Raw genomic sequence first — 27,910 nt, 5'->3', positions numbered from 1 at the left:
AGAGAGTGGGAGGAGGAGAGAGTGGGAGGAGGAGAGAGTGGGAGGAGGAGAGAGTGGGAGGAGGAGGAGAGAGTGGGAGGAGGAGAGAGTGGGAGGAGGAGAGAGTGGGAGGAGGAGAGAGTGAGAGGAGGAGGAGAGAGTGGGAGGAGGACGAGGAGAGAGTGGGAGGAGGAGAGAGTGGGAGGTGGAGGAGAGAGTGGGAGGAGGAGAGAGTGGGAGGAGGAGAGAGTGGGAACAGGAGGAGAGAGTGGGAACAGGAGGAGAGAGTGGGAGGAGGAGGAGGAGAGAGTGGGAGGAGTGTATGAGAGGAGAGAGAGGGTAGGCGGAGTGCACATTCTGTGGGACAGATCCAAGACCCCTCCCCACCCAGCCAACACCGCTCAGCCACCCGGCAACTTTTTAAGCAACGGGATTCCGAGGCAGGCAGTCCAGAAACGAGAGGCCGGAGCGAAGAAGAAGTGGCCTTGGGGTCTGCGACAACTCATCCTCTCAGTCTCGTCTCATCGTCTCGTACCCCCCTCGAGTGACTCGGGACAGCCAAGCTCAACCATGACCCGTACGGACGGCGCACGGAGCTCGCCACTGCTGCTTTTCACGACGACGACAACGATGATGATGGTGGTGATGGTGGTGATGGTGGTGGTGACGGTCTCCACCGTGGAGGTTTCGTCCACCCTGCAGCCCTACGACCTGCTGTTCGACAGCGGCGTGGAGGCGTACCACAGGGGCGACTGGCGGGTCGTCGTGTCCACTATGGAGCAGGCGTTGCGCAATCACGCCGAGCGGCGCCGCCTCACTGTCGTCTGCGGGCAGCGCTGCACCAATCACAGCGCCTTCCATGGTACAGCTTTGTTGTTGTTGATGTTGTTGACCAGCTGAGGTTTTGTTGTTGTTGTTGTGATGGTGGTGGAGATAGCAGGTGATTGATTGGCGGTGGTGATAGCGGTGTTGGATCGTGATATTGGTGATGGTGATAGCGATGATGGTGTTGGTGATGATGGTAGTGGCAATTGCAGGTGATGATTGCGGTGAAGATATGGATGGTGATGGCAGTTTTGCTGATGGTTGAATGGTGATAGTGACGATGGTGGTGGTTGATGACCAGCTGAGGTTTTGTTGTTGTTGTGACGGTGGTGGAGATAGCAGGTGATTGATTGGCGGTGGTGATATTGATAGCGGTGATGGTGTTGGTGATGATGGTAGTGGTAATCGCAGGTGATGATTGCGGTGAAGATATGGATGGTGGTGGCAGTTTTGGTGATGGTAATGGTCGAATGGTGATAGTGACGATGATGGTGGTAGTGGTGACAGCAATTTGTGGTGAAGATGGCGATGGTGATAACAGTTGTGAATGATAACGCGATAGTGATATTGGTGGTTAGTGGTGATTATAACGGTAATGTGATGAGTGAGGTTGATATCGTAATTGTGGTTGTGATGTTAGTGATGATGTTGATTGATGATGGTGGGCATGGTGAAGTGATGATGGCAGAGGTGATGATGGCAACGGTGATAGGGATAATCCTTCGTGGCTATTGTGGTTATGACGGTGTGTGATGGTGATGGTAATTGTGGCGGTGGTAATGGTGAGAATTCCAGTGAAACTTTGGCGGCGACTTTCTGTTGGGTCAACTCTGCCAAGTCGCCATAAGGTCGCCCTCAAAAGCACAACGACTCTTGTGGGAACACGGGTGCTGGTGTGGTAACAGCTGTCCTGTACTAAGTACACACACAACACAGTACACACACAACACAGTACACACACACACACGTTGTTGTGTGTGTGCTGTGTTGGTGTGGGGAGCGGTGGTGTAGCGGTTAGCGCCACGCAGCGCTACGAAACCAGCCACCCCAAAGTTCGATTCTAGCTCACGGCCACCAACACCACCAGTGACAGATCACCTGAACCGGTCCTGGGCCTCCCCTGGGTCGACTCAGCCACAAACGAGTACCTGGTGCGGTGTGTAGTCTAAACATCGCCACTGGGGAGACAAAGGCGGCCGGGCGTGGTGTTGACCACAGTGCTGGCCTGCACATTTGCTCGCTAACGGCACTTGCCCCGTCAGTCTGTGCAGGCTACACGGGGGATCTTTGTCCTGTGCTTGTAACAGTATAGTGTGCACAGTACAGTGTGTACTGTACGTGCGCAGGGTAAACAGTATGCGCATACAGTATGCTCATACAGTATGCAGACGTGCGTACTGTACGCGTGCATACAGTGCGTGTACAGTTTGCGCGTGCAGTATGCATACGGTGTACACGTGTGCGTACAGTGGGCACACGTGTGCATATTTGTAGCATATGAAGGAATATTAAAACGTTATTTTGCGTTAACGTGCAATTAACAGTATGTTATAAAAAGCTATGGCAATCACGACGACACGATGAGCAATCGTAATCGACCGTCTTTCGTCACGATCGTAAGAAACGAATTACGCGATTGTAGGAATCGAATCAATCACAGGTTTCTGAAACCCCAGGATATCGATCGGTTCGTTGTTCTCCGAACACAGCCACCGTGAAACCTCTATCCCCGTGAGGCACTCGGCCGCCACCACAACTACCACCACAGCTACCACCCCAACTACCACCGCCACAACCACCACCGCCACCGCCACAACTACCATCACAACTACCACCGCCACAACTACCACCGCCACCACAACCACCACCACCGTCACCACAACTACCACCGCAAGTACCACCACTTCCACCACCACCACAACTACCACCACAACTATCACCGCGACTGTAACTCATGCGCATTCCCTCTCAGGAATGCCAGCACTGTGTGTGTGGTTCCGTGTTCATTAAACCCCACCACGCCAACAATTTCTCTTGCACCATTCTCCACCTCTCCCATCGCCACAACAGCGATGGGGAGTTTATTAAATACCCTAATCCAGCCTCTTGTCCACCCAGCAGCTGTAATAGGTTGGGTGGGCTAAAGTGTGGGCACTGCCCCGCCTCTTCTTCCAAGGGGCCGTCCATAAATGACGTCACGCACCTAAGGGGTGGGGGGGGTCAGATTTTTGTGACGAGGGGGGGGGGGAGAAATGTGACGTCACATCAAAATGGGCAACTTTAAATAAATATAGAATTGTTATAACAACACTAATTGTTATAACAACACTCCTACAACATCAGAGTGCAGCGCCACATTAAATACGCACTACAATGACAATTGTTTAAAGCGACTTGAAGCATGTTTTATTTTCAAAATGGAAATATGGTTTTGGGGGGAGGGGCAGAGCTTTGTGACGTCATATTTGAGGGGGGGGGGGTCTGACTTTTTGTAACGCCGTGTGATGAGGGGGGGGGGATCAAAAATCGTCCAAAATCTCGTGACGTCATTTATGGACGGCCCCCAAGGTGACCTGGAAAAATAGCTGAACAACAACATCGCCCTTGACTGCGAAATCCTGGCAGGTCCCTGCTGTAAAATTGTCTTGTGACTCGGTGAGGCGTTCCTGGATTTAACAAATGTAGCAGTAATAATAATAACAACAAACACGTTCCTTGTGTGTGATGTCATCCACCACGGCTCTGGTTCTGCAATGGAAAAAAACCAACGTGGTTATTTCCTGAGCCGTGCCGGCCTGGCTCGTGATGGGCGTGGCTCGGGTGTAGAGTGAAATAAACTGCTTAAAAAAACTTTTTATTAAACAACGGTTTTATTTTAAAATGCACTCAAAAGTAAAAAATATAAATTTTCAGCCGTCACCAGCTGATCAGAATATTTTTGGACATTTGTAACTAAAGAATAAAACCGTGGGGCGCTTCTTTAATATATTTATGCATAATGAGTTGCTTTAGAATGTTTTGGTTTGATAAAAGCGTATTTGTGTGATAGAATGTATGTAAAAAATATTTTCACATTTTTTTAGTAGAAGGGAAAATGTTGATGATGATGTCATTTGACGATGAAGTGTAGAACATTTTACGCGTGATACTGATTCTAAATGCGGAGGGAAAAAACCCGAGGACCCGGAGAAAAACCCACATGACCAGGTGGAGAGAGAGCAGAGGTCGCAACCAGGTACCTGATACCCGTACCCTACCCGATACCCGGCTACCCGTACCCAGCCGGGTACGGGTAGCCGTTTGCGACCCTGGTGCGGCCGGGTACGGGTACGGGTAGGCCGTGAGTCACTGGTGAGTAACCGTTTGTCACTCATTTCGGGTAGGGTACGGGTACGGGTAGGGAACGGGTACCCGTACCCGGCCGGGTACGGGTACCCATTTGCGACCCTGGTGCGGCCGGGTACGGGTAAGGAATCGAAACTCGTTTGCGACCTCTGAGAGAGAGGGAGACGTGCAAACTCCAAATATACAGCAGGCGTTGGGGTGTGTAGTCGAACCCACGACCTTTGCGTATCAAGTGAGGGAGTTGACATCTCGCCACCGTGGCAACCTTGACTCTCCACCGCCACCACCCTGGCAGCGGGCGCTGAGTGGAGAAATGTGTGTGCCATTAAGAAAACGAGACAGTGGGGCGTTGTGTGTTTGCTGTGAATCGACAGGCAACGGGGGCGGAAGTGGGAGAGACTCACTTAGTCTCGGGGATTTTCAGAACGGGATTTATGTACGTATGTTGAACTTCTTTCACACCGTACGTATCCAACCGTGCTAATTGGAGATCTGTGTCTATGTTTGGCCAATTTATCACTAATAACCGGGAGTGTTTTGTGTTTATTGAAGCGATTTTATATTTTGGAGAGACGGACACAGTCACACACCCACAGAACATCAGACTTGGTGTGTGCCTGTGATCACACAATGCCATCTATTTACCCATTTTGAGATATTTGGCTGATGCTCTTGCTGTTATATGAGCGCTTGGCACATGGGGCGAAACCAGGGTGCCCGGGGAAACCCCACCACGTGACCTCAAACGTTGCACGCAGAAGAAGTGTCAAAACTTTATTGTATCACAGCTGTGTGAAATAATTACATCATAAGACTTAATTACAATTGACATTATGTTAATAGTTTTTATTATAGTGATGAGCTTTTTCTGTTATTATCAGAACTTGAACGGATATACTCTTTGGTTCTTTCGGTAAAGTCACGTAGGTAGAAAAAATAATATAATAAAAATTTCTCTACCTACGTGACCTTACCGAAAGAACCAAAGAGTATGGATCCCTGCAGTCACGAAAGCTTCAAATCAAGATTGAACTGATATATATGTTTTCATCAATCCCATCAGCCACACAGCCTTCTGGGAGTGCATGATTTCAGCGGCATTGGTTCAGCAAACGGCAGACCGGTTTTGTCATTCGGTGTCTCGTCAGCAGTCAGGCTTGAACCTATTTTACTTAGCGATGCCACTGCCCACGTGCGCCCCCCCCTCCCCCTTGCGTAGCCGTGCAGGCTGAGGGGGACCGCGGGGAGTGGGGGATGTGGGACCTGCGGCTGCTGGAGGCCGTGGTGCGACGCGCGCACTGCCTGCACTCGTGCCTCGAGCAGGTGCTGGGCCCCGCCTCGCTGCACCTGGTCTCCGAGGAGACGCAGCTGGAGTTCCGCAAGCGTAGCCCCTACAACTACCTGCAGCTCGCATACTTCAAGGTGCGTGCGCCCCCCCCGCCTACCCAAACAACCACCCAATCAAGCAACCAACCATCCACCCACCCAACCATCCATCTACCAAACCATCCATCCACCCAACCATGCACCCAACCAATGAACCACCAAACTGTTTTGTTGCTGTTTGCTTAATTGCTGAATTTTGGTGGCCCAGGTCAAATCCTCTATCCCGGTGTCTTCTTAAATTCTCACCTGGTTAAACAAATAACCCTGACTTGAACCAACCCATCACTGAGGCCCGCTGTGGGATTTCTCTCCACATCTATTTTTTTACTTCAAGGTGCTATCCCCTGACCTGCCCTACCCTCCCCTAGTCCAGCCAACCCAACCCAACCCTACCCGACCTGACCAATCAGGATCTCTTCTATAACGGTGACTCCCAACCGGTGGTCCATGGATGGCCGATGGTCCACAATGCCGTGGGAAGCGGCCCGGGGAAATCGCGGATTGACAGTTGTCCACTTATCTCCAGGATGGTTGGAAACCACTGCCCTTTGTGATCTCGCATTGCCTATACAAGGTGCCGCCCTTTAGTCTGTCCCACCCACTCACCCACTCACCCACCCACTCACCCACCCACTCACCCACCAATCCACCCACCCACCAACCCGCCAACCCATCAATCTACCCACCAATCCATCTATCCATGAACCCACCAACCCACCCATCACAATTCAATCTGTAGTGTCTCTCTCTATCTCTTTCCTGCCTTTCTGACATCACATCTGGAATTTTACCTCCTCATTAGGGAATTTGGGAGAATTCCAAAATTCCTTGGAGACCCAGGGACAAAAATTTGGGAATTGGGGAGAATTCCAAAATCCCTTGGAGACCCAGATTCCTGTCCATCTAACTCAATGTCACATTCGAGCCGCGCGTACGTCAGCCATGGCTGGGAATCGAACTCTGGACGGCGAGTTCATCCCGCAGTGCTCAAACCGATGGAGCGCTGCCCCACTCCAATTGGATGTGGTCGATAAAGATGAGGATATTACATGCAAATGCGTGGACTTATACGACGCTTTGAAACACGCGCTTGTCTTCAAAATGTAATTATGTCTATTCCTATTCTTGGTTCTTTCGGTAAAGTCACGTAGAAGGGAAATAATAAAAGAATAAAAATAAAACATAATATAATAAAATTATCACGACGTTTCGGCCACAACGCAAGCAGCCGTCGTCAGGTGAAAAAACTTTTTTTATAGAATGTTCTATTGTTATTATTATATTATTTCCCTTCTACGTGACTTTACCGAAAGAACCAAGAATATGAATCCCTTCAGTCACGAAAGCTTTAAATCGAAATGTCTATTCTTGCGTAAGATTGCGGAATTGCATTCATGAGCTAAATGTCAAATGTGGACGTCTGCTGCGACGAGAGGGCTCAGCAGAGAGAGAGAGTTTGCGTCGCTTTCCTGTTTGTTGTTCCTCCTCCTCCGTTGAAGGAGCGCAGACCACAGTGGGTTTACTGTGGTTTGCTATTTGTTCCATTTAATTAGCAAGTCCGGAAACTTGACAGGGACCTGTCGGGGCAAAACGCCTTTGCATATTTGCACACAGCCCTCTTGGCTCTGGTTTTGTTTGTCTCCAAAGTTTTGGGCAAAGCCCTGGCCAGTTTGTCTGATTTTACAATCGGGTTAGTTCCCAATAGCAACACTCGTTCATTACAAAAAGTGTCATTCGTAGTGCATCATCTCTATGAGAGTTCATCAGGCCTCCTCCATCATCAGAATCTTTACGTAGACTGCAGGAGGAATCCAATGAGCTATGAAGCTCTTTTTCGCAGTTGTCCAGTACGGGCGGGTCAGCAAGTTATGGATAGGGCAGACGGGACAGAGCTCGTGCGTAAACGCTTTCCGCCTCGCTTGGATAGTGTTAAAAACGTGGGAGCAACGGCTCAAGTTTAAAAGCGATAGCATCGCGTTCCTTGTTGCACGACGCTGCTCCATAGCCTTGTGCCGCCACCGGGCCCTTCACCGCCCACGGCATGGCAGATTCCCGTCGTTCCCATCGTCATTCTCAACTACAAAAGTGTGCGGTCATGCCGTTTGCCACTGGCTGCCTAGCGGTTTTGGGCCCTTGCACCCGTGTTCAGGAACCGTGATGGATCGTGCCATCGCAGGACTGTGAGGGGGGAGGTGGCGATAGCTTGCGGAGGCCTTCGTCTAGCAGCGGAGAGACCAAGGCTGATGATGGCGATGACGATGTTGTCGACGATGAGTTGTGTGTTCCATCTCTCTCGAAGCCGTGCCGCGTGGCCCTCCCCCACCCCTCTCCACTGGCGAGTGTCTCCGAAGGCTTCTTAAATATTTACTTGACAGTTGACGGCTCTTGTTTAGATTTTAGTTGCAGCCACCAACCCACCACTCAACCCAACCCCCCCCGTCACCCCCCCAAAAGTGTTTTAGGGGGGAGCGCAGGCTCTCGGCGTGGATACCGAGCAGGAGAAATTTAGAATGTGCACGGGGAAACGTCGGTGTTGCACCAGCGACGACAACATACACTGATGGTTAACGTGAGACTATCACTTTACCAACACCGCGTGGACTAGAGGTGTGGACATGTGATCTCTCTCTCGCACTGTGCGAGAAAGGATGGGGATGGGGTTAGGACTGGAGGTCTTGTTTGGGTCGGCCGCCATACCATAAAGGGTTAGGGGACAGAGTTGATGTGAACCCCTAACCCTAGCTCACCCCCACAGCACTCATTCGATCGCCCGCTCGCTCACCCGCTTGCCCTCCCCGAACCCGATCCGTCCCTCCCCTCCACATCGTGAACCCCCGCCCCCCCCGCCATGCCCTGGAGTCTCCTCTAACCTGGCTGTGTTTCAGATTAAGCAACGTCCATCGTCTGCCGCGCATTCCCGGCAGGGCAGGCGCGCGGTGGAATGTCCATTCATTCGCTCGCCCCGCGCTCCGCACACAGAGCCTAGAATGTTCGCAGCATCGCCACCGCCACCCTCTCTCGTGTGCGTGGCAGCACCTGCATTGGCAACAGGTGGTCACGTCCAGCAGTGGATAGAGCATAGCTCGTGATGTTGCTGCTACTGCTCATGATGTGCATGTGGGGAGCAGTCGTGTCACGGTTAGCACCCTGCGCTGCAAACCCGGCTACCTGAGTTCGATTCCCGCCCAAGGCCAACAACGCCGGTGACGATTATCTGAACCGGTCCTGGGACTCCCCTAGGTCGATTCAGCTTCAAATGAGTACCTGCTACGATGTGTGAACATTGCCACTCGGGAGACAAAGTTTGCCGGGAGTGGTGCTGTCCACCCACCCCTTTGTGTGTTGTGCCGGCCTTCACCGTAGGCGCTTGCCCCAACAGTCTTGTTAACGGCAATATGGGTGGGGGGGGGGGATCTTTGTGTTTGTTTGACGGCGCCCATATTCATTCGCTGTGTAGCTCTTTGTTGTGGGATCGCTCGTGTTCAAATCCACGGCTGGCTTATCTCTGCGTGGATGCGAGCCGTTGACGTTTTGTTTGAAAAAAATGGCCCCCCTCTCTGTTGACGCGGTGAACGCGTAGACCCGACAGCGAGCGAGCGCGAGCGAACTGATGCTCGAAGTTCCGATGGTTTTCAAGAAGGAGGGTTGTAAAGTCGATTTTTGGCCTGAATGTAGCCAAATCTGTTCATTATCAGAATTATTTTTCATCCCAAATCCAAATATTTGTTTTAATATTTTAGGTTCCTAGCAACTTGACAGCCAGGAAGCTGTGATTGATGATTGGTTTCACTCATGTGGCAAGGGTCACCCTGAAGATCTACATTGCTCTAAGTCTTGCATGTAAACACTTACACTTGTACACTTCACCCATTGTCAGTGGACTGAGTAATGTGCCCCCGCACCCCCCCCCCCTCGGCGCAGTGTGACGGTGGTCGAGAATCACTGCGAGAGGTTTGGTGGGGAGGCCTTCATCCAGCAGTGGAATGATCATGGCTGGCGATGACGATGGTGGAGTGTGACGATGTAGCCGGTAGAAAGCGGGGACCGCTCGACCCTCTCTCGGAAAGGTCGCGAGTTCAAATCCCTTTATTATAATAATTATTTTAATTTAATAAATTTGGGACGAGCGTTGGATGGTTACTTTCATTGTGTGTGTACACACAGTAACGCATCTGTTCCATTTCGGGATTGAATTTCAGGATTAAAATTCCCCCCCCACCCCCACCCCAGCAGTCGACCACGGGTTGCCGTTGGTAGGGGCATGCTGGCATGCACCCTGGGCCGGCAGTGTGCGGTTACCCGCCGGTAACACCGGCTCCTTTTGTGTCCCGGCCGCTCGCTTGCTCGCTCGGCCGACTGGCCGGCTGGCCGCAGGTACGGGCCCAGTGCGAGGAGAGAGTGTCTGTCTTGTCTGTGCATCAAAGACGCAAGGGAGATGGACAAATAAATTGATGTACAAGCAGGCTCTCTTATCCGCTGCTCCTTACTCATTGGGGGCCAGCGACTCGCTGCCCGCTGGACCGCAGACTCGTCGGCAAGTCAACGGCGATTTTGGGGGCAGCCTTCATCCAGCAGTGGCTGACAATCCCCCCACCTCCACCACCACCCAATTTACATCTGCTTTGTATTCCCTGTGTTTGTGTTTGATGTGGGCTTTGCCATTTCCCCACCGCCGTTCCCCCAAAGTAAAAGAGAAACGCCTCCTGTGTGAAAGACTCCGCGTCGCAGGAGATCCCAGGGCTTCAATCTCCCGAGGAGCTCATGGGCCACAACCCCTGAACCGCATCCACTGCACAAACCATGCGCCAGCAGCAGATGTGGTCACTTGATGATGATAATAGTTCACAAATAGAAAATAAAAAAAACTCTCCAGCCAGCGTGCGGAGACAGAGCCACGGGAAAATGCCATGACGACTCAATGGCCCGATTCACAAATACCAAGGAGGAGGAGGCATCATCGCAGCCGTGACGCACCGCTCCTACTGGTGTGATTATCTGGCTCGTTAACCACCTCGATGTAGAATCACGGCCATTGCTCTTCGTCGACGTCGGCCACACGATGATGAAGATGGCGAAGACCGTGGACAATTGAGAGTTGGCTCGGCTTTAAAAGTAGCGTTGGGAAAGAAAAGTAACGGTGCATACGTGCGCGCGTGCGCTCGTGCGGGCGTGCGGGCGGGCGCATGACGTTATTAAGTCAGTGGAAAATATGACCTTACAATCTACAAAGCGAAAATGCCAGACGGATGACATAGGTGCGGACGCTGACTATGAGCAGATTTTCGCGGGGGGTGGGGATGGTGGTCGAGGCAGTAGCCCAGCCTTAACAAAACCACATCTTCTCAGGCAGGCCTGACCGTTTTTTTTTGTTTAAATCCCAGAAAATCCTCGCCGAGTCCCAAGACTCACCGCGAACGCTGTCCCATGGATGTTAAAAACGGCTTGCCGCATCGGCTCTATCCATTTGCCTGTCTGTCTGCCTGTTTGTGAAGGGGGTGTTTGCTTTCGACTGTCCCTTGTACTGCCTGGCTCATCTGTAACGTCTGTCTCGTGTGCACCATCGGTCTCGTCTGCACAGCGAGTCTCGATTTGTCACTATAGCTCGTGAAAGATGAGGCGTACGGCACGAATTACATTTTACGATTCAGTTCTGTTGCGAGTAGAGACTTGCCCTGTAAGACAACAACCGAAACTTGACGATTTAAAAAAAAAACACCCCCACCGTTAAAATGGCAAGCCCTTGTCCCGTGACGGCGACATCGGATGCCGTGCACACGCAAACCCCGATGACGTCGTTAACATGTGACATCATCTTGCGACCATGCCATTTGGCTGTGATGATCTCTTGACCTGCACGCGACCTCTTGACCTGCACGCTGCAGAATTATCTGCCATGTAACCCGCAGGCGGGGGAATCTTCTCCCTGGCGAGGAACAAATTGTACATTCAGATTCCTGCGGCGGACGAGTCAATTAGATTTGTTGTTGAACACTGGCACACATCTGCCACTCGGGAACGCCATCACATTAAACACTCGTAAAACATCAAAATAGAAAAATCTGGACAATGAGACAACAGAATACGATTGATCGTTGTGACCAAACACTGTTAATTGTTGCCAGGTCAAAAATATTCTCCCCCTCTAGTCCTCGATGAGTGCGGCTGAGATGCTCTTGCAGCGACTGATGAACATTACTGCCACGTAGGTTGTCGCGGTTGTGGCCGCGATGTTTTTTCGGGCGGTACCGCACGTTCAAGGGACTGGGATTCGGTTCCTGAAGAGAGCTTCTGGCGGCACGCGGAGCGAAACGTCGGACATCGTGTCGGAACGACGCGCGGGCACGATCTGACGAAGACGGCTACACAGCACGGCCGCGAAACCCCCCACGTGGGAGAACTAAAGTACAGCACCCCAAGTATCTCAAGGGGGGCCCCAAGAAAGCCACCGTAGAGCCGATAAATATTTATCGTTTGCAGGCCGCGTGTCGCGCCAAACGAGCTCGTGGGCCGTGCGTGGGCTCCCCTCCCTCCCCCCTCCGGACGTAACCCGACGCCCGACTCGGTCTCGGCAAAAAGAATCTCAAATATCCCGACCGACAGAGCGTTCTCCTACGTCGACGCAATGTCCCCGTCCCCCGGGTGCCCCCCACCCCTCCACCCCCCCCACCCGCCCTCACTCCCGCGATTTCAGCATCGGTGGAAACTTTTCCCCGTTCTCCGTTCGACCCCGCACCCGCGTTTCACTTTTGCCCTGAACCCTCCCTCTGACGCCCCAGGGGCAGTCAGTGAAGTGGGGCATGTGTGTGTGTGCACGCACGCGCGTGCGATCGTGCGTGCGATCGTGCAAGGGCGAGCAGAACGCGAGTGCGAGCACGTAGTCGTGGCATGGGACGGGCGCTTGAAGGATTCCAGAAAAGCTTTTGCACCGCTTGCATCAACCAAAATTGGCCGGTTGCCCTCCCTCCCACTCTCCTTCCCTGTCTGTCTATCCGTCCGTCTGTCTGTTCATCTTTCGCCCTGTCTTGCTCATCTCTCCCGTCCCGTCTCTCCGTCTGTGTACCGAGGGCAACCACAGCCCAGGGGATGCCAGCTTGAAACGCTTTGGCCAGCGTTTCCTGGAGCAGAATGAGAGACGGAGAGACAAATAAACAATGCGGCGCTGTCCCCCTTCTTTTTAAAGAGCGTTCTGCGGAAATGAAAGTGCTACACACACGCTAGTAGTTAACGTCTGCAGGTCCTGACCTGCCGATAAACCGGTGGCAGGATGACTGTGTGTGTGTAAGTGCTCGCTAACAGTACTTGCCCCAACAGTCTGTTAAACCTATACGGGATGTCTTTGTTGTGTGTTTGTAAGGGGAGCGGTAGTGCAGGGGTTAGCGCACTGCGCTACTAACCTGCCTACTGGAGTTCGAGTCCTGCTCGTGGTCAGTAACAGGGGCAAGTATTTGAACTGGTCCTGGGAATACCCTAGGTCGACTCGGCCTTAAATGGGCATCTGGCACGATGTGTAAACATCAGCACAGGGAATACAGAGGCGCGCCCCCTCCGTGTGCTGTGCCAGCCTTTATAAGTGCTCGCTAACGTTACTTGCCCCCAACAGCTACACGGGGTATATGTCTTTGCCGCCTTGACATGTTTCCTGTGTCCAGTGCCCTGTGTCCCATGCGGTCGGAATCGCCCTGTTGCTACCACCCCCCACCCCCTCCCCCCCTGGTCTCGTGTGATGCGGTGCAATATGACGCGCGAGTGCAGTGGCCGTGTCAGACACGGCCGATACTGCTGCTCGGTTGAGTTCGCTATTATATGACGGAGCGTCATATAATAGCGCCCGCCCAAACTTGTGAAAATTATCCGATATGAACAAAACCTTAGCCTAACGTTGCGTCGCTATGAGGGACTTTCCTCTCCAGCAAACCGGCCACGTTGACCAAAGGCTTTTTTGTCCCAGTGATTTGGAGGAGTGTGTGCAAACTCGCGACCACATTGGCCTCCTCGTACCGCAAATGGGGGGATTGCATTCCGGAGACGGGTGCGTGTTGGTGATCGCTGCGGAGTCCGTGCGGCGTGCGCATGCCTCTTCCTCAACACATCCGTAAACGGCGAGCTTTATTTAGTGCCGCCGGGATGGTGTTGGAAGCCAATTTTATTATCCGTCAACGATCCTTGGGTTGAGCCACGCAACAGATCTTAGCTGGGTGGGCGGGTGTGGGTGGAGGGGTGTGGGTGGGGGGGGTATTTCAGATAAAGTGCACCTGGCCTGGCACGGGCGCCGTCGTGACGTCATCGTCACTTGGTGGCGAGTGGCGGGTATTGGTATTTGAGATAATTTCTCCGTAAAGTGATTGCAGACCTTTGACAATACTCACAAGCAGCACGGTGTTAGACAATACGCACGGACAAATGAGCACAAACAAGCTCAGTCATTCATACGCAAGTCGCACGCAAATGTGTCTTCAATTTTTTCTCAAACCGATGATCTGTGGGCACATGAACACTATTTCCGGGTAATCTGTTCCACAATTGTGGTCCCAAAACAGCACATGCGCTGTTCAGCGATTCCTCATCTCCCCCGCCTTGCTTGTAGTAATAACAATAATCAAAGAGCTTTGACGTAGGATAATTTACGGTTGGGAACATAATATTTTCCTAATCGTTGTGCCAAAATACGGCGGCTCCGTGTTTTTTCGTGGCTGAAACGAGTTGTCACCGAACACATGAATTCATATCTTCTCCGGTTCTAACATAATCTGTTGTTTTACTTACGAGGAAGAGTTCTTGCCGTGGAATTCGGAACGCTTTGTAGCGGTCTGTGTTGAATTTTTTGGAATTCCAGCGAACGTCCTTCGTCCCGTGTCTCCAGGTGTCCTGTGTCTCATGTCCCACTGGCTGTCTCCCAGAGTCCCGTGTCTCCATTGTCTCCAGTGTCCCATCATTTGTCTACTTACACTATTTCACGTCTTAAATCCCACGTCCTGATCACCGCATCCCACGCACTGATCCCCGCGTCCTGGTGTCCCACGGCCTGATCTCCAAGTCCCCGTGTCCCACGGCCTCATCCCCATGTCCCATGGCCTGATCCCTGTTTCTCACGCTCTGATCCCCGTCTCCCCATGTCCCACGCCGTGATCCCCCTCTGTGCCCGCCCAGATGGACAACCTGGCGGCGGCGGCGGCAGCAGCGCACACGTTCTCGGTGGGGAACCCCGAGCACACGGAGATGAGGCAGAACCTGGAGTACTACCGCCAGGTGTACAATGTGGAGGCGCAGCACTTCGTCGACCGCGAGGCGCGGCCGCATCTCGTGAGCAGGGACATGCGGGGAGCAGGGGACATGGGTGGACATGGGAGGGGGACAGGCGGGGACACGCGGGGACACGTGGGAGAGGGACACGTGGGAAGAGGACAGGCGGGACACGTGGGAGAGGGACACGCGGGGACACGTGGGAGAGGGACACGCAGGGACACGTGGGAGAGGGACACGTGGGAAGAGGACAGGCGGGACACGTGGGAGAGGGACACGCGGGGACACGGAAGGGTGGGACATGCGGACACACGAGGGGAATCACGCGCATGCGCAGACACAGACGCGTACATGTCTTTCGGAAGACAGGACGCGTTCCAGCAGGGCGTATGCGTGCGCGTGTGCACGACGGCGTGCGCGGGACACAGGACGCGTTCCAGCAGGGCGTATGCGTGCGCGTGTGCACGACGGCGTGCGCGGGACACAGGACGCGTTCCAGCAGGGCGTGGAGCGCTACGCGGCGGAGGAGTTCCCCATCGCCGTGGAGTACATGGAGCTGGCGGTGGACGAGTATTTCGCCGCGGACTTGGAGTGCCGCGCGCAGTGCGAGGGCCCCTTCGAATTCGACGGCTACGCCTACCTGGACTACAACTCGGACCTCTACCAGGCCATGGCCGGTGAGCGTTGGGAGCAGGCTGCGCGAGTTGAATGTGGGGGTGGGGGAGGGGTGGGGTAACGATCGATAACTCGAATCCGAAATCTCAATAAACGTGACGGACCTCGATGGAAGCGGGAAGCCGTGGAAATTAGCAAAAGTGCAAAATATTATTTGAGCAAGTTGAATGTGAAGAGATTGTACGTATGCAGTCCGTGGTCAATCCACGGCTGGATTAGAGGGCCTCCACCACTCAATACAGTGATTAGCGTGCAGGTAAACGGGGAAATATTAAATTTCGGCTACAATCATCTTTTCGCAAGCCGTGACCCAAATCTCTCCCAGTCCGCCCCATCCCGTGCGATCTCGGAAGCTAGGCAGCGGGCCTTGAGGCTGGATAGTGCTTGGATGGGCAGCCACCAAGTCGTCTTTACATGTGGGCGAAAACCAGAGTGCCTTGGTGGAAACCCAGACGGAAACAGGTGGAGTCCACATTTTTGCCGTTCTGCCTTCACCTGGCAGAGCCGGGGCTAGCGGGCTCCTCCTCGACGCCCACGGGGGACGGGAGTTTCTCAACAACGTCTGTGCGGCGATCCACCAACCCTCCCTCGCCTGCTTCCTCCACAATGCCGGATCGCGGGCCACGCGTGCGGCGGCGTGGCCACCACCGCCACCACCGCCACCACCGCCACCACCGCCCGTCCTTTAACCGAGAAAACGGAATGCCGCGGCTGACTCGAGCCCCACGTTCCTGCCCCCTCCCTTCGCAGACCACTACGTGCAGGTGCTGAACTGCCGGCACGACTGCGCTCGAGAGTTGTCCACCCGTCCCGGGCGCACGACGCCCATCGAGGACTTCCTGCCGGCGCATTACAACTACCTGCAGTTCGCGTACTACAAGAGTGAGTTTGCGAGCCGGGCGCTCCCGGTGCAGGCCCCTGTCGATGCCCATGGCTTTGGCAGCTGTTGTGATCGTGGCTCGCGTCCATTGTCGTCACCCTCCGAGCACCGCCACTAGCAGCACCAACGGTGTTAGCGGCACCAACAGCAGCACCAATGCCATGAATACCACCACCACCACCGCCGCTGCTGCTGCTGCGCTACCAGCACCTCTAGTACAACCAGCGACATGACGAGCACTATCAATAGCACCACCACTACCGCTGCTAGACAAGACCACCGCTATGACCAGCATCACCACGACTATCACCAGCATCACCACGACTATCACCAGCATAAATCACTGCCCCCCCACCCCCCACCCCCCACCCCCCGCTCCCCCTACCGCGCCCTGCGCCGTCGTGCTTGCGCCACTCAATCGGCGCGCCGTGCTCTCTGTCCCACGTGCGACGCCGCCGGCAGTGGAGGAGCTGGAGAGCGCCATCGCGTGCACGCGCTCCTACCTGCTGTTCCGCCCGGACGACGAGATCATGCAGCAGAACGAGCGCTTCTACGTGGCCACGCTGGGGGAGGCGGAGAGCGCCGGAATCGAGCCCCGCAAGGCGAGCGCCGACATTCACACAACCACGTGCACCAGCAGGACCACCACCACCACCACCACTAGCACTACCACCACCACTACTACCACCACCACTAGCACTACCACCACCACCACTACTACCACCACTCACACTACGACCATCATCACTTGTATTACCAGCAGCACCACTAGCACTACCACCACCACCACTAGCACTACCACCACCACTAGTACTTCCACTCACACTACCACCACCACCACTACCACCACTAGCACTACCACCACCACCACCACTACTACCACCACGAGCACTACTACCACCACTAGTACTTCCACGAGCACTACCACTAGCACTACCATTAGCACAAGAAACTACGACCACCACTTGCACCACCACTAGCACCACCACCAGCACTACCACGAGCACCACCACCAGCACTAGCACAATCACCAACAGCAGGACCACTACTACCACCACCACCACCACCACAGGAATGACACCCACCACCACAGCCGACGGTGCTGACGGTAAAACGGTCGTGCGGTGCAGGAAGTGGTGAGCTACGTGCAGCGCTCGCTGCTCGAGAAGGAGATGCTGTTCTTCGCCAGCGAGGCCTTCGCCACCACCTTCCTGGATCCCGTGAGTGGCCCGGCTGGTTACTGCCGCGTAGACATTCACACTCATCGTAAAAGCACAACAGCAACAATAATAATGACGTCATTAACAAAACTACATATGCCACGCGCGCAAGTTCGCAAACGGACTATTCGTTAATTCGTCCGACTTCCTATTTACGAAGCTTCGGCTCTGTCCGTCCGTCTGTGACGGCGGGGGTGGGGCCTTGATCCGTCTGTGACGGTGAGGGTGCGGGGCCTTGGTAGTAAGGGAGCGGGGGGGTAGGTGGGGGGAGTGGGGGGGCTACAATCGATACACCCTTAATGTGCACTTATCTGTTTTGATCATCTTCTGAAGCATTCGTCCGTTCTTCCATTCAGTTTGTGAACGTGTTTCTAAGTTCACCTGCGAATTACCGCAACGTGCGTGTTGAGTGCGTTCAGCCATTGCGTGCGAGGAGGCACAACTGGAGATGCGTACATGGCAGGCGCCAATTACTCATTGATTGGTTGGCTGATGAACTGGTGGATTGATTGATTGACTGATTAACTGGTTGATGGATTGATTGATTGTTGGTTGGCTAAATTGGTTGACTGATTATCAACTGGTGGATTGATTGACGGGATGACTGAGTAGTCGGCTGATTAACTGGTTAACTGATCGGTTGACTGCTCTGTCGACTGCTTGAGTGATGAGCTCAGCTAACTTCGACCCTCTTGTCTCCCCTGCTGTACCTCCTGCTGCCCAGGACACCTGGACCCCTGACTCTGTGAAGCCTCAGAGCCTCCTCCAGCGACAGAGGTCAGCACTTTCGTTTGACCTCGCGTTCACTGTGGGCGACGCTGCGGCGGGGGGGGGGGTGGGGTGGGAGGTTGCTGGTGGTGGTGATACCTCACAGTGGACGTTAAAGATCCCCTGACGTCATTTGCAAGAGTAGGCCCACTGTGTGTGACGTTGTTCATGTTGATATTGGTGGTGATGATGGTCGTGATAATCAGTGATGATGACGGTGATGGTGACGATCTCGACGATGATGGTGATGATCTCGACGATGGTGATGATAACGATGGTAATGAATGTGACGATGTCGATGATGGTGACGAATGGGAACGATGGCGACGACGGTGCCCGTGCGATGCAGGACGGAGCGGAGCGCGACGTCGCGCATCTCGGAGGAGATCGGGAGCCTGATGCGCGAGATCGAGGAGATGGTGGAGGAGAAGACGCGCGAGCACACGCAGCTCGAGTCGCTCATCAAGGAAGGTACGGACCCCCCCCCCCCACAACCCACATCCCTCCCTCCGATTGACCGGCTTGTATTTGCCGCGTCGCTCATGAGCAACGATTGGCTGGGTCGTTTCTCCGAAGCGGGGCGATCGCCTACTGTGCTCTCCTAGTGTGCGCCGATTGGCTCGTTTGTTGCCATGATGTGCATTGATTGGCCAGTTCTCAAACTGCGTGCCGATTGAATTGTCGACGCCCTTTTCCGGTGTGTTTTCCACGGGTGTGCCGATTGGCCGTTGGCTGATATGTTCCCACCAAGGATCTCCTATAATGTGCGCATTGCTGATTGGCCGGGGGGGGGATCGTCGTCTCCCCGCCTCCACGTGAATGCTCATTACCGATTGGCCGCGGGGATCGCAAAGTCCCCGCCCCCTCGTGAATGCCAAATACTGATTGGCCGCCGCGGCTGTTGTTGACGGACAGGTGGGCCGCTGCTTTACCCGGGCGTGGTGCTCACCATGGACTCGCGCGCCCTCAACGGATCGCAGCGCGCGCTGCTCGATGATGTCATCACGGCCGAAGAGAGTAAAGAGCTGCTGGAGCTTGTTAACGTGCGTCGTCGCCCCCTCCCCCCCTCGCACCGTGCCCCCCACACCCCCCTACCCCCGAATGTAATGAGATCATTTGCATAAAACAGGAACTAGTCGATTCGTACGAGCCCCGTGCATTGCATGCCTCGTGAGCGTTAAGTCGAAATTATTTGTAGAATGCAACATATCGGTTCCATTCTCGTGTTTTGTCTGCTGTCGGCTCGACGACGCGATCAGTCGCTCGTCGAGGCTGGGATGATGATGATGACGACGATGGTAACTTACCAGCGTGTCGCGATGTTTGACCCCCTAACCCCGATTCCTACTCTTGACCCCAAACATCAGACGGCGGGAGCCTCGGGTGACGGTTACCGCGGCAAGCCCTCTCCTCACACGCCCAACGAGAAATTTGATGGCATCACCGTCTACAAGGCGCTACGGGTTAGACAAAGATCCCCCGTGTAGCCTTAACAGACTGATAGGGCAAGTGCTGTTAGCGAGCATCTATCAAATATTAACTATTTTTATTTTACCAGGTAAGGCCCACTTTTTCAGAAGCAACCTGGCCACAAATGATAGCTCAACGAATTGGCTTATTATCATGTGCCAATTTATAGCAGCCAAATACTTTAAACGGACATTGATTTTAAATGTGGCAAAACCGGAGGACCCAGAGAAAAATCCACGCGACCATGGGGAGAGAGACATGCAAATTCCAAATATAAAGGCGTCAAGGTGAGAATCAAACCCACGACTTCCTGTATACCAGGCGAGGTAGTTAACATCTCACCACCGTGGTGCCCCATGAACACGAGGGGGTGGGTGGCCAGAACCACGCTCAGCCACCTTTGTCTCCCCAGTGGTAATGTTTACACATCACTCCAGGTACACATTTAAGACCTAGGGGGAGGCGCAGGACCGGATCAGATATTATCACCGTTGTTGGCTGTGAGCGGGAATTGATCTCGGGTCGACGCGTTTGTAACGCAGTGCGCTAATCACAGTACCACCGCTCCCAATTACGGGTTCGACACACACACAGGTCGCACAAACGTAGGCAATGTTAGATTTAGGGTATTGGTTCGAATTTGCATGGCGCTTAAATACCTCGGAAACTCAGAGCCCTACAGCACTTCTTATATCAACCATCACATTGTGTTCGTGTCACCGTCACAATTTGCCATGTTGAAAATTTACTCCGTAATTTACTCTAAGGATGACACACAAAGCACCCATTGCCCCTACTATGAAAAACTTGGCAGGACCCGCCTGAAAATGAGTCATGAGACTCGGCGAGGCTTTCTTTCCTGGGTATAAAATCGTAATCGCAATCATGATGATGATAAAAAAAAAATGTTCTCTGGCGAACGAACTGACCTTTCACCGTGGTCACAGTTTGGACAGGAGGGGCGCATCGCGCTGAAGACGGCGCGTCTCTTCTACGACGTGAGCGAGCGCGTGCGCAGCATCCTCGAGTCCTACTTCCGGCTCGAGTCGCCGCTCTACTTCTCCTACACGCACCTAGTGTGCCGCACGGCTATCGCAGGTACCCTCCCCTCTCCTGCCGCTCGTGTGCGTGCGTGTGTGTCTTTGTGTGCCGTGCCGGCCTTAAAATGTGCTCGCTAACAGCACTTGATGTTAGAGTCTGTTAAAGGCTACGTGGGTGGTCTTTGTACAAACGCACACATGCAGGTGCGTAGATATATTGAGATGTTTTCAGCCAATTAATATTTATATCTACACACATACACGCACGACTATGTTCCGAGTATGCAGTAATGCCATCTCTGACGATGGCAGTGGCGATCGCGACGACGATTGGTGGTAGATATGACAGTGATGATGAAGATGTTGCGACTGCTGGTGATGATGATAATCAAGTTGATGATGACAACACAGTGATGATGACTACGCTAATGACTGTGATATGAGAATGATGATGATGCTGATGACAAAGACGACGACGATTATGTTGTTGCTGCTGGTGATGATCATGACAATGACGATGATGTTTAATCTACGCCCACGCCGTGCCCCCCAGGTCAACAGGACAACCGCTCGGACCTGAGCCACCCGATCCACGCCGACAACTGCGTTCTGGACCCCGAGAGCAAAAACTGCCTCAAGGAGCCTCCGGCCTACTTCTACCGAGACTACAGGTGGCGTGGGGGACATAGCAGGGGACTCGCGGGGGGACTCCCAGAGGGAAGCTGTTTTGGCGTTGCCTGGAACTTAGGGGGTGCGTGTGTGTGTGTGTGAGAGCGAGTACCGTGGGGGAGCGGTGGCGTAGCGGTTAGCGCGCTGCACTACGAACCCGGCGACCCGAGTTCGATTCCTGCTTACAGCCACCAACACCAGTGAGGATTATCTGAATCGGTCCTGGGCCTCCCGGAGGTCGACTCAGCCTCTAATAAGTGCCTGGTGCGGCGTGTAAAGATTGCCACTTGGGAGACAAAGGCGGCCGGCCATGGTGCTGGCCACTCAACCCTTCGTGTGCCATGTCGGTTTTCATATGTGGTTGCCAACAGCTCCAACAGTCTGTAAAGGCTATACGGGGGATCTTTGTCTGTATATCATGCGGCATGTTATAAGTTGATATTATTTTGCACAACGAGTTTTACGCTTTTCCTCTCTGCAGCGCCATCTTGTACCTGAATGGAGGCTTCGAGGGTGGGAATTTTGTCTTCACGGAGTTGGATGCCGACACGGTCACGGTAAGGAGCTGGTCCTGCTACCTCTGTTGTTGTTGTTGCTGCTGCTGCTGCTGCTGCGTGGGAGGGGAGTGTTGGGTGAGGAGGGTTGATGAGTCGTGACAGGCCTAATGGCTGGGTGATAAATAGTAACTTTTTTACTTGCAACGCGCAGACGGCGCTCAGTGTCCGCTCGCTCCCGAGCTGTGAAAACAACCTCTTCAGACTCTGTCTTCTCGACAGACCTGTTCTTCACCTGAGGACGGCTGCTTGCATTGTGGCCGAAACGTCGTGAGAATTATTTTATAATGTTTTATTATCATTATTTTATTATTTCCATTCTACGTGACTTTACCGAAAGAACCAAGAAGATGAATCCCTGCAGTCACGAAAGCTTTAATTCGAAACTGTGAGAACAACTCGGAAGCGCGAGCCGGAACCACCGACGAGCGGGGGACGGGCGACATCCGGGCAGTGAGCTGGCGCCAACAAATGCCCACGCTCTGCAGTCCTCTGTATATACAAATATTTTTCCAGACATTAATGAGTCGTTATTATGCATGTGGGAGGGAAAATTAATGACGCTGGATAAAATGATTACGAGATGAAGATGCTCGAGAAGATGACTGAATGTGGCGGCGCTAACGGATGTTCCCCTAACCACCCCTCCCCCCCCAGGCGGAGGTGGTTCCGCAGGCGGGCAGGATGGTGGCCTTTTCGTCGGGAGGAGAGAATCCGCACGGTGTTCGCGCCGTCACCAAGGGCCAGCGCTGTGCCATGGCGCTGTGGTTCACGCTCAACCCCATCTTCCGCGAGAAGGTGTCCCACCCTCCCCATCCCTCCTCCCTCCCTCCCTCTCTGCCTCCCTCCGTCTGAAGCGATATCCATCATATTGCTAGGCTCTATAATATTCCTTAAACAACGAAGTCCATTCCCCTCCCCCCCCCCCCCCAGCGCCTTCCTTAGCCCTCGGTCTCAAGAGCCGAGCTGACCGATCGTTCAGACGTGCGTGCGGACCCCGGAAATAACGGAACTCTCTCCTGCCCCCTCCCTCTGTCCTCCACCCCCCACCCCCCAAGAATCCACAGGGGCCCCGCTATAATCCTAAGTCATTCCTGACAATGTAACTCTCGAGAGAACCAAACACTTGACTTGTCTGGGAGTCCTTAAAACGGACGAGGATGAAATCTGGGACGTTCTTTTGCCGTGAGTATCAAACGGCGTGTGTGGGAATGTTTCACGCGTTTCGCTGGCTCTCACGCCCCTCTGACATTACGCTTGTGTGTCTTTTTAAATCCCCCTCCCCCCGCCACAGGAGCGAATCAAGGCCGACGACCTCATAAAGATGCTCTTCACGGAACAACAAAGCGAAAGTGATCTCTTCCCCAACTCGCGGGACGAACTTTGAGAAGTGACACACAAGCGCACGGCACGCCACACCCGCTGCACGCACCCATGAGCGTTCACCGTCTGGATCCTTCTTTGCGACGAGGACGTTTCAGCCGCAGTGGTTATTCCCGCCTGCGCTACATGACCTCGCGTCGTTGTAAATGAAGCTGATGTCAAAAGGTAGGAAAGTAAAAAAAAGTAAAAGAAAACTGCTTCACGGGGGGCATGTGGCTCTGGTCACGTGACCCTTACCTGACCATTAACGATGGACGGGCAGTTTTGACGAAAACCGTCGTGATAAATCCACTGCCTTATAACTCCAGAACATGGTCTTCCAGTGTTTCAGGCCGATCGATGGATGATTGTGAACCCATTGCCCCGAAACCCGAGCTCATTTAATTTTTGTATTCTTCCTACGTTAATGTTGGGCACATGCACGTATCCGCCAGCGAGCACGTTCCCCACGGCACGGTCGCCGTTGAGCTGCAGAGAATCTTGTTTTTCTGCATCATTGCGGGAATCTGTTACAGTGGTGTTAGAGATTTTATGAGATAGCATTTTTTTTTTTTTACACGCCACTTCCAACGCACTCCACAAAATGTTTCAACCCAAAATGTTTTTGTATCTAATAATAATGATATGTAAATTAAAAAATAAGCAATTTTTACGGATGTGCCCTACTGCGCTGAATGTGCAACCGCGGTGCTCGCACGCCTTGCCTTGTATTCGTACGCCGCGTTGAATCTGCGACCACCGATCTGCTTTCGGGTTGAACCGCGGAATGTTCGTCAAGCATGTACGATGTGAGTCACGCTGCAGCACGTGCTGTACTCGGGAGCTTCTCGGTGAAGTTTCGTCACGGAGCTCCCAGTACGTGGAGCGAAACGTCGGACGTTGCACCCAACGACGTGCGGCAAGACCCACAAACACATCGGAGAGCTTTGCAGCGCAACCGCGGCGAACATACGTTGTGCTATCTGTGCTCTTGTTTTCCATGAGCACTGCAGCTTTGAGTGGTGATTGTGGAGTCTCCTCTTTGTCACCACCTCCCTCGACTCGTGATTCCAAAGCTATTTTTTTATTTGAACTCCGCTCAGAAGTGGCATCGACCCTCCGAGTTGTCCTCATATTGTGGTTTTTTATTCATTAATTTTAGCTGCAGTGATTGCTGTCCCCTCTTGGGGTCATGACCCACGGTTTGGAAATCCCTGCCCCTTGGGAATTTCACGACTCGTGCCAAAAATACATCGAGAGACTGGCGTATCTTTTTTACGAGAAGGGGAAAGTGCATGATTATGCCAAGGCACTGTGGATCGGAACTCGGCAACAACTTTTCTGGCACGTGGTGATGTAATGGCTTCACATCATCGCGCGAGCAAAAGCGGGATCGGACGCCAGACGTGTCATTAAAATTGTCCGACGAGGAAAAAAAACGGAGCGAGTCGGTTTACATTAATTTCGGGACCATGGTTCTTCCCTGCAGAAGAAATTCGGTTGGGAACTCATCGGGTCATTACTTTGTTCTATAAATGAAGAAAGCGGTTTTGTCCAGCTCCTATTCGTCTTGGGTAGAAAAAAATAATTGGCACGAGCGAGTGGCCCTTTTTCTGTCGACGCAGAAATTCGCCGGCCAACACGCACTGTCCCTCCGCAGCTGAAGTTGATGGCTGCCATTTGTCGTAAATGTAGTTTTCATAATCTCGAAAATCGGAGCGTACAAAACTGACACCCTTCTGTATGAGCCTTATCATTACACTCGAAAAAGGGGCAAAACACCTGCCCATTCATTGCTGCCTTCCTGTGTTTTAAGTTTTAAATGTTTTTATTCGCTACGTATGGTGCTAATGATTTTAATGCGTTCTTGACAAGCCTAATATTTTTTTACACTACTTTAAAGCCTATGATGTGTTTTTGGGTTGTACCGCGTGTTGTCCGCATTGATATCCGATATTTTGCTCCGCGTGCTAGATGATCAGTTTCTGAAGAAAGCTCTTGCATTTTTTTCGAGAAGCATGTGGAGCAAAACGTTGGACATCGTGCCAAACAACACACGGTAAAAACCCAATAACCCCATCGGGAGCGCTCCACAGCATGACCTCCGCAGTACTATTACTCCTCACATGAAAACCACTGAGCCTTGGCAAAAGCTAAACGTTTTGAGGTTATAATTCAGGAGAGTGATCGGAGGTAAACCCATTTGCTGGAACCTAGCACAAATCGCGAGCTGATGAACGTTTGCAAATGAAAATGCTTCTCGTCGGCGTTGCCAGTAGCTTTCCGAATGCTTTATTTATACGCAATGAAATCACTTGGAAATGTTTTTTCGTGCTTTTATTGTACATATATATTTGTACGCGGGAGTTGTGATTCGCGCGTTTTGTACGTTGTGGGTGAGGCGAGTGCAAACTACCGTATTCTCCGGATTGTGAGAATTTCCCGGAGAGTGACAGACTCGTCAAACGTGTGCCCGCTGTCCATAAAGGCAGACAGATCTGGTCGCACGCACACACAGACACGCCTACACACGGCCAGGTTGTAAGATGCACCACCAATGTTTACTTTAAAATAGAAAATATGGGGAGTGTACCGTGTAATCCAGAGAATACAGTACTTGCATAACTATCAGGTCTAAGCAAACGGGTCAAGAATTGACCTATTAACCTTTTGACCTAATTATGGCTGCTGATGTGTGCTTTTTAGAATCGCCCACGCTGAATTTGTCTGTTGGGTACCACCTACATTTTTTTTAAGTTTGTAAAAAAAAAATTACAAATGGCATTGAATTGATGCAAAACGATCACGCAATAAAAAAAAAGTTTTCATGTCTGATTTATGTTTTCTTTCATCTACCCCACCACACTTTGATTCTATGTGAGGCCGGGTATTCCCCACAAACATGCAACGTTGGGCCAATGTTGGAATGTGGTTGGAATCTTTGGGTCAACGTTGGGTCAACGTTGGGTCAACGTTGGGTCCACGTTGCAACTATGTTGCGGCTTTGGTAGACTGTTGAGTGGTATTGTGCCGGATACAATCTTGAGATAGAATTTTTGTTCAATTGAAGGACGTGGGTTTTTTTCTCTCTCCAGGTTTGTGGCATAACGTGGAGTGAATGTCACTGAAATTCACTTCACTTGAACTTTTTTTCCATACTCGGCCCGGTAAACATGGAACGTTGGGTGAAAAGTTCTAACCACATGCCAACGTTGGGTCAACATGAGATGTGGTGTCACTCATGGGTTTGACCCCGGACAGTCCTGGAATTGACATTACTGTGTTTGGGTGGTGAGAATTGATTTGTACCGAACGTTTATCACTGTAAACTGCAATGTTTTGATAGACACAGGATGACTGAGAAATAAATCCTGGTTTGGTCTACAGTGGCAGCCCCTAAGGTCGAAACCGGGTCTAGATGAGGTTGCTTACTTCAATGCTGCTTGTTACAATAAAAATGGTCTGAAAAGGAAATAGACCGAGGGACTAGACCATGTTATAGTCGGAATGTGAAGGCATAACTGAGTTAAGCTCATAGACATTTACCTCAGAATCTAGCTTCTACATAAATAAAGACCTTAATCTGTCTCAAAAACCTCTTGGGTACTTCCCAACAAGGTAGAAAGCTGACATTTGGTACATAGGTAGCTTTTAGGACAGCAAAACAGAAACATCTCTAAATCCAAGATTGATTATTTTAAGGCCCCAAAATCTTGATTTGAAGTGCCCCATCAAAAAACTGCTGAAGTAGGCCAAGCAAGATTAAAACTGCTTAAGTAGTTTTTTCTTGCTGTGGCTGTCCCACCTGATGACGATTGCTTGCGTTGCGATCGAAACGTCGTGATCTATTATATCTCTACCTACGTGACTTTACCGAAAGAACCAAAGAGTATGGATTCATGCAGTCACGAAAGCTTCAAATCAAGATCAGCAACATTCCTCCTGCGGAGGGAGCTGGTAGGAACGTTGGGTTGCTCGGTCAATGGCCAGGGTCAACGGCGGCGTGGTGTATTCCGCAAATATGGCCGACTGTGAGGGCGGGCACAAGCCGGCGTGAGTAGGTTAAACGTTGAGTTTGATAAGGACACCACGGGGTGACCAGCCCCTCCCCACCCAGCCCCACCCCTCCCACCCCCCACCTAGCCCCACCCTCCCCACCCAGCCCCTCCCCACCCTCCCCTTCCCACCCAGCCCCTCCCCTCCCTCCCCACCCAGCCCCTCCCTGCACGACGGACACAATAATCCCCTGTGGGCTCGTGTAACCAGGAGGTTCCTACCAGTATAATAGAGTTGTGCGTGTGTCTGTGCAACTTACCTAGATGACGTCATGCCAGATTGGGGTGAGGTGAGAAGGGGGGTTGATGACATCATAAAGGCTGGGTTGAGTTGCAGTACCAACGTCACGCCAGTTGGAGGTGAGGTTGCGAGAAGACAATTCGATGACGTCAGACGCTGGGTTGTTGAGAGGAGTAAAGACGTCACACCAGATTTGGGGTG

General features: G+C 52.5%; 1 protein-coding gene across 1 annotated transcript; it reads left to right on the top strand.

Moving 5' to 3' along the window:
- The first annotated feature begins 284 nt into the window (after window positions 1-284).
- On the top strand, window positions 285-26,241 carry P3H1 (prolyl 3-hydroxylase 1). Its single transcript, XM_078607852.1, has 16 exons — window positions 285-841; window positions 5,369-5,571; window positions 14,683-14,835; window positions 15,263-15,452; window positions 16,201-16,332; window positions 16,793-16,932; window positions 17,461-17,550; window positions 18,275-18,327; window positions 18,668-18,789; window positions 19,234-19,361; window positions 19,686-19,781; window positions 20,736-20,886; window positions 21,382-21,499; window positions 21,979-22,054; window positions 22,709-22,849; window positions 23,346-26,241. Exons 1-16 carry the CDS (start codon window positions 550-552, stop codon window positions 23,436-23,438), a joined length of 2,178 nt encoding a protein of 725 aa, XP_078463978.1. The 5' UTR covers window positions 285-549; the 3' UTR covers window positions 23,439-26,241.
- The last annotated feature ends 1,669 nt before the right edge of the window (window positions 26,242-27,910 follow it).

This window comes from Lampetra planeri, chromosome 28 (genome assembly GCF_965212315.1).
Source record: "Lampetra planeri chromosome 28, kcLamPlan1.2.h2, whole genome shotgun sequence".
In the NCBI taxonomy this organism is placed as follows: domain Eukaryota; kingdom Metazoa; phylum Chordata; class Hyperoartia; order Petromyzontiformes; family Petromyzontidae; genus Lampetra; species Lampetra planeri.
This window is presented reverse-complemented; position numbering and strand designations above follow the sequence as displayed.